The sequence below is a fragment of the Papio anubis genome, chromosome 10 (genome assembly GCF_008728515.1).
Source record: "Papio anubis isolate 15944 chromosome 10, Panubis1.0, whole genome shotgun sequence".
Lineage (NCBI taxonomy): Eukaryota > Metazoa > Chordata > Mammalia > Primates > Cercopithecidae > Papio > Papio anubis.
Genome location: NC_044985.1, coordinates 107,603,399 through 107,610,878, shown reverse-complemented (window position 1 = coordinate 107,610,878; position 7,480 = coordinate 107,603,399). Strand labels below are relative to the sequence as shown.

The following is a 7,480-nucleotide window of genomic DNA, read 5'->3' as shown; positions in this document are numbered from 1 at the left end:
AGACTAAGGCTGGGTGTGGTGGCCCATGCTTGTAATCCCAGCACTTTGGGAGGCCAAGACAGGAGGATCCATTGAGGCCAGGGATTCTCAAGATCAACCTGGGCAACATAGTAAGATCCTATCTCTATAGATTTTTTTTTTTTTTAAAGGAGAAGTCAAAGCTTAAAAATGCATGTTATTCTTCTGAGACAAATGAGTGACGACATAAACGCTGCTTAACTCGCACTGTTGTGTTCTGAGTAGGTCTGTCAGGAGTAGGGCTTTAGGGGGAACCAACTTGAATCCTAGTGCCTTGATTCTAGGCTTATCCCTGCCTCTTATTAGCTTCTTTTTATACTTATTTTTGTTATTATTATCTTTAAAATAGAGACGGGGTCTTCCCATGTTGCCCAGACTGATCTCAAACTCCTGACCTTAAGCAATCCTCCTGCCTCGGCCTCCCAAAGCGCTGGGATTACAAGCCTGAGCCACTGTGCCCAGCATGCCTCTTATTATTCCTTTTGAGCCTCTGAGCCTCAGGCTCTCACCTGTACCATGTCCACGGTGCTCCCTTTCTTACACATTATTTTAGGGGCAGCTAAGATAACCCTGTGAAGTGTCCGGCTCACTGCAGGTCTCCCTCTTTGGTGATTTGGGGTATGGTGTGAGAATCTGGAGGGAAACACACTGGGTGGCAGAGGCCCCAGAGAGCATCCACTGCCCATCTCAGCCAGGCCAGGAGGAAAGGCAAAGGACACTAATACTTTTTAAGTTACCTGCCCCCCTCAACCTCCACGTCTTTAATTACACCCTCTCCAACCATGAGCCACACGGTAAGGGAACCTTCTCCTGCTTTATTTTTTTAATTTTAATTTTTTGAGATGGAGTTTAGCTCTTGTTGCCCAGGCTGGAGTGCAGTGGCACAATCTAGGCTCACTGCAACCTCCATATCCCAGGTTCAAGCCATTCTCTTGTCTCAGACTCCCAAGTAGCTGGGACTACAGGCACGTGCCACCACGCCTCTAATTTTTTTGTGTTTAGTAGAGACAGGGTTTCACCATGTTAGTCAGGCTGGTCTTAAACTCCTGACCTCAGGCGATCCACCCACCTCGGCCTCCCAAAGTGCTGGGATTACAGGCATGAGCCATCACTCCTGGCCTCTCCTGTTTTAATATTTGACTTAACTGTCATGGCAAGAGCACTGAGAAGATTTCTTCAGCTTTTTAAAAATTTTTTATTTTTTTGAGATAATCTCATAGTGTCGCCCAGGCTGGAGTGCAGTGGGGATCTCGGCTCACTGCAAACTCCGCCTTCGGGGTTCAAGCGATTCTCCTGCCTCAGTCTCCTGAGTAGCTGGGATTACAGGCACCCGCCACCACACCCGGCTAATTTTTGTATTAGGGGTTTCACCATGTTGGCCAGGCTGGTCTTGAACTCCTGATGTCAGGTGATCCACCCACCTCCGTCTCCCAAAGTCTTGAGATTACAGGCATGAGCCATGGTGCCTGGCCTGAGATTTCTTTAGCTTTGAAATTCACCTTTAGTAATTCTGCTTCTTTCCCACTAGCAAAGAAACCCTTACAACAGAAGGCTCTGGATGGTGACACAGAGATGGGCCCTGTCCTGAAGTTACCTAGAAAGGAGGAGAAGCACAAACATTAGATTCTATCTAGTTAGATAAAGCATGATGTCCTGAGTTAGGGAAGGAACAGGCCCTGCGGGGAGAACACAGGAGTTAAAAAGTAGCTCTCCTAGATTCACTTTTCTTTCAGGAAGCGAAATCACCCCACTGCCTGGGGTTTAACTGTTGTCAGACAGTCCTCCTCCAATGCCCCCGGCAGAATGTCACAAGTCCAGGTTTCAGAGCTTTGAGGCTGGAGGCTCTGGCTCTCCTGGGGGCTTGCAGTGATGCCCTAATGTAGAGAACACTCATTGCCTCTGGCCCCTGCCCACCTCTGGGCCTCCTGGCACTTAACTCACATAGAGGCCTTTTTTTGAAGTCTTTCCAGAAGGACTGTTTTTTCTTCTTCTTCTTCAGAGCACTGGCTTCTCACATCCAAGTCTCCTGTCACCTCCCCAGAGGGCACTTACTTGACCACTCAGCTAAATCAATGTAGCTTCCCTGTGCCCATCCCAGGAACTCAAATATCTCCTTCTTAGCACTCATTTGAATTTCTTATATTTTATATTTTATTTACTTGTTTATTATGTGTTGTCCCACAAGAGACTGTAAGCTCCAGGAGACAGACCACCTGTTTGTTCCCAGCTGGGTCCCCCAGGCTCCTGTTGCAGGGCCTGGCCTAGTGATGAATATTTGCAGTGTGAATGCAGGGGTGGATGGAGTTCCCCTTACTTTCAGTCACCTGGGTGGGCCTACATCCATAGGAAGGTACACAACAGATCCTGGGAAGGACTTTCACTGATTTGGGGTTCCAGGGATCACCCAGGAAATGGTGTTTTGTTTTGTTTTTCTTCCCGGACTGAGTCTCACTTTGTTACCTAGGCTGGATGATCTCAGCTCACTGCAACCTCTGCCTCCCTGTTCAAGCGATTCTCTCCTGCCTCAGCCTCCCTAGTAGCTGGGACTACAGACGTGTGCCACCACGCCTAGCTAATTTTTGTATTTTTAGTAGTGATGCGATTTCACCATGTTGGCTAGGCTTGTCTCGAACTTCTGGTCTCAAGCGATCCGCCCACCTCGGCCTCCCAAAGTGTTGGGATTACAGGCATGAGCCACCAGGCCTGGCCCAGGAAATGATTCTTAACTTTTGCAGGGTGTAGGATCTCTTTAGCTATTTAATAAAACCAGTGGACTCCCTTTCTCAAAAAAAACCAGAAATATGCATTCAAAACTTTGTTTACATCTAGTCTGTCTATCTGGTAAATATAATTAAAAGAAAAAAGAAAAAACTCTGCTTACAGGTTGGGGGTTTAGAGACTCTCAACGCCCCAGGTAAAATCTCTAGACTTAAGAAAAGTCAAGGGGAGGAGAGAAATTGGAGAACCTACTCTCTACACCACAACTTCTTAGGAGAGACTTCTTAAAAGGAGGGCGTGCTGCCAGGAGCAGTGGCTCACGCCTGTCATCCCAGCAGTTTGGGAGGCCGAGGCGGGTGGATCACCCTGAATGCAGGAGGCGGAGGTTGCAGGGAGCCGAGATTGCCCCACTGCACTCTAGAGTGGGCGACAGAGCAAGACTCCGTCTCTAAATAAACAAACAAATAAATAAATAAAGTCCTGCTTAAAATGATCTTTGCCCTTAAACTTCAGAGTTTACTTTTTAAAAAGTGAAATGGGGGCAGAAGGGGATAAGAAATCGCTTCTAGTTCCTTCTCTGCCAACTGCTCCCTCCCTAGGAGGCTCGGGATAAGACAGCCTCCGACACTTTTCTGCGAGTATATCGGAAGTATCTTTGTCAGGTCTGATGAACGTTTGTAGAAGGAATACAGGACACAATCGTGCGGCAGAATCGCGAAAGGTCCCCAGAGTTCTCCGCGCAGGGAGTTCCTAGCGGGCCACGAGCTCTCGCCTGCCCGCCTGCTCCGAGCTGCGGGCTGTCGGGGTAGAGGCGCGCGCGCGCGCAGGTGCATTCTCCCCAGGTGCGGCCGCGCTGGGCGGGAGCAACTGCGGCCAAGGCGGGGGCGGGGAGGGGGTACAGAGGAGAGGCAGAAAGGAGGAAGGAGGAGGAGGAGAAGGGAGGAGGAAGGAGAAGGGAAGAAAGAAGATGAGGAGAAGGGAGAAGGGGGGGGGGAGCGGGGAGGAGTGCGCAGGGAGGAGGCAGCGGGGAGGAGCGCGCGGGGAGGAGGCAGCCGCGCTGGGAGGAGTCTGAAAACTTTCAGCGCGAGGGCATTGTGGGAAGCAGCCATGGTCTAAGCCGGGCGCCTCACCTGTCAGCCGCACCGGCTCTTGCGCTCGCCTCTCGCCTTCGCTTCTCCAGCGCTCCTTGCTCGCAAGGCGGGGGCGGCGGCCGCCCAGCCACCATGGTGAGTGCGGGGGAACCGCCGGCCGGGGTAGGCGATGGGGGCGCTCGCGCTCCGGGGAGGCACCTGGAGCGTCCGGGCCGGACGAGCGGCCGGGTGGGGGTGCGGGCCGAGTCCTGCCCGGTCCCCCGAACCGTGCGCCCGGGTGGACCCGCCGCCCGGGACGGTGCGGGCGCGCCAGGATCGCTTGCCCGGGATTTCTGAGGCAACGCGGCGCGGCGGCTCCATTCATTCATTCGATCCCGGTTGGCCGAGTACTTAGTCTGTGCCGGGCTCGGAGCTGGGCGCGGGGATGTCGCGGGGGACTAGGCGGAGCCCCTGCTCTCCAGGAAGCTTACCTTCTAGGAGGGGTATGCGGAGGGAGGGAAGCATGTAATATACAAGTAAAATGAAGAGAACTTCTATAGTAAGAAGCGCTCTGAAGTCTCAAATACAACCGGGTGGAGTGGCAACTTTGATTTGGCAAAGCCTCTTCAAGGACATGACATTCTAGCTGCTGGAGGTCCTGGAGGGGCGCTACAGGTGGATTAGAGAGAGCAAAGCGGGGGGTGGGGGGAGAGAAGGCCTTGTTTGTGGCAGGAGAGGTGGGCATGTGCCAGGTGAAGCGGGTTCTTATAGGCCAAAATAAGGAGTTTGGTTTTGGTTCCAACTGAGTAGGGGAAACCTTGGGAACGTGTTAGCAAGAAAACTGACCTTACCCGTTGTGCACTTTTTTTTTTTTTTTTTTTGAGACGGATCTCGCTGTGTCATCCAGGCTGAAGTGCAGTGATATGATCTCGGCTAACTGCAACCTCTGCCTCCTGGGTTCAAGCGAGTCTCCTGCCTCAGCCTCCCGAGTAACTGGGATTACAGGTGCGCGCCAGCACACCCGGCTAATTTTTGTATTTTTAGTAGAGACAGGGGTTTCACCATGTTGGCCAGGCTGGTCTCGAACTCCTGACCTCAGGTGATCCGCCTGCCTCGGCCTCCCAAAGTGCTGGGATTACAGGCGTGAGCCACTGCACCCGGCCTTGTGTGCACTTTTAAGAGATCCCTTTGGCTGTGGTTGGAGAATGGACTGGGGTGTGTAAGGGCAGGGGATAGGGGGTCAGGATGGAAGCTGAGGCCGGCTGCAGCCCTGCTGGTGAGAGATCTGGTGAACTGCACTTGGGTGGAAGCGATAGCTCAGGCTCCTCTTGCTCTTGCCTGCTGTTTAGGGACAGCCTTTTGAGAGTGTGGTGGTCTGAAAGTCACTAGTCCCACTTCCCCAAGTGTGTGATCACTTCCCAAATCCACAGAAGGGAAGTGACCTGCACCCTGTGGGCCCACCGGAGGCAGGAGTGGGTGGGCCACGTGGGCTAAGAAAGTTGATTAACAAGGAGAGCTGAGCACCTGGCCAGCAAGACCACAGATGCTGGTTCCTGCTAAAGGTTTGGCTGCACACACTGGCGGCGTCATTTTTGTCTGTTGAGGGTTCCTTGTAAATACAGCGTGATGCAAAAACAATGCTGTAAATAACGGAGCAGCTTTCTTGGCTTGCTCAAGTTTCCCAAGGAACAAGGTGACAGATGCCCAGTCCACCAGGGTCATTTGCCTAACGGAGGCTGGAATAAGGCCCTGCCTTTCTGAGTCATCAAAGGCTGCTTTTGTGCTGAGGAATGGGCCAAGGTCTTGTCTCTGAGGAAAAGCTCCTCCTCTGGAAAATACCTATGGTGGAGTTTTATTTTTTCTTGCTGGTGTCATATGTATGATGAGTTGATCAGAAATGTGGGAAGTTTCTTCAGCTTTTCTACCAGATTTTGCCGAATGGGAAGCATTATTGTTATTATTGTTTTCTTCAAGATGGAGTCTTGGTCTGTCACCCAGGCTGGAGTGCAGTGGCGTGATCTTGGCTCCCTGCAACCTCCATCTCCCAAATTCAAGCATTTCTCCTGCCTCTGCCTCCTAAGTAGCTGGTATTACAGGCACCTGCCACCATGCCCGGCTAATTTTTGTATTTTTAGTAGAGACGGGGTTTTGCCATGTTGACCAGGCTGGTCTGAAACTCCTGACCTCGTGATCCACCTGCGTCGGCCTCCCAAAGTGCTAGCATTACAGGCGTGAGCCACCACACCTGGTGGGGAAACATTAATATTATTGGGCATTTGTGATAAGCCAAGCAGGATGTCCTGGTCTTTATATTCATGATCTCATTCAATCCTTGCAACAAACAAACAAGGTTAAGTCTGTTATGCTCATTGCATTTTATCTGCTCTGAGCTATTCTAGCAGTATGGCTTTGGACAATTCCTTGACCTCTCTGTCTCAGTTTGCCCATTTGAAAAATGGAGATAATATCTCCTAACTCATAAGGCAGAGGTTCTGAAAGTATGGCCTGGGTACCCCCAGGAGTCCCCAAGACTTTTACTGGAGGTCTGCAAGGTCAAAACTATTTTCATAACAATACTAAGATATTCATTTTCCCATTTCATTCTCATCCTCAGAAGACTACAGTGAAAGTTTCTTGCAGCTACATAAGCTGAGATAGTATAACAGATTGAACACAGATGCAGATAGGAAAGTCCAACTGTCTTTGATAAGCCCAGATATTAAGGAGATTTGCAAAATTGTAAAACAATGCCATGCTTTTCACTATTTTTTTTTTGTTTTGGAAAATATTGTTATTGGTCATAAATATGTTATTTATGTTTAATGTGTAATAGGTTTACTCTCTTTTTTTATTTTTATTTATTTGTTTTTGAGACAGGGTCTTTGTGTCACCCAAGCTGAGTGCAGTGATATGATCACGGCTCACAGCAGCCTCAACTTCCTGGGGTCCAGCAACCCTCCTACCTCAGCTTCCTGAGTAGCTGGGACTATAGGCACATGCCACCATGCCCAGCTAATTTTTTATTTTTGAGACAAGGCTTGTTCTGTCACACAGAGTAGGGTGTAGTGGCATGAACATGGCTCACTGCAGCCTCAACCCACTGGGCTCAAGGCATCCTCCTACCTCAGCCTTCCATGTAACTGGGACCACAGGTGTGTGCCATCACACCCAGGTAGTTTTTTGATTTTCATATAAATTAGATCTTACTTTGTTGCCTGGGCTGGTCTTGAACTCCTGAACTCATGCAATCTTCCCATCTTGTCCTCCCAAAGTGCTGAGATTATAGGCATGAACAATTGGGTCCAGTGGAATTTTTTACTTTTTACAGAGAATGGAGCCTACCTATGTTGCCCAAGCTGTATTGTTTAAAAATATATTAATATCTATTTTTTTCATTTTAATTTCAAATACAATAAATATCAGTGGATATAACCTACATAAACAAAAAGGTCTTTGGGATTGGCAGGCGGATCACCTGAGGTTGGGAGTTTGAGACCAGCCTGACCAACATGGAGAAACCCTGTCTCTACTAAAAATACAAAATTAGCTGGGTGTGGTGGCTCATGCCTGTAATCCCAGCTACTTGGGAGGCTGAGGCAGGAGAATCGCCTGAACCTGGGAGGTGGAGGTTGCAGTAAGCCAAGATTGCACCATCACACTCTAGCCTGGGCAAC

The 7,480-nt window shown here is 49.9% G+C and overlaps 1 protein-coding gene across 1 annotated transcript in view; it reads left to right on the top strand.

The window, feature by feature from the left end:
• Window positions 1-3,674: 3,674 nt before the first annotated feature.
• The window catches only part of AP1S3 (adaptor related protein complex 1 subunit sigma 3), a 78,308-nt gene continuing 74,502 nt past the window's right edge, over window positions 3,675-7,480 (top strand). Inside the window, exon 1 of the mRNA XM_003908009.4 lies at window positions 3,675-3,962. Within this exon, the coding sequence (XP_003908058.1) occupies window positions 3,960-3,962 (3 nt within the window). The 5' untranslated portion in view covers window positions 3,675-3,959. The remainder of the gene's footprint in view (window positions 3,963-7,480) is intronic.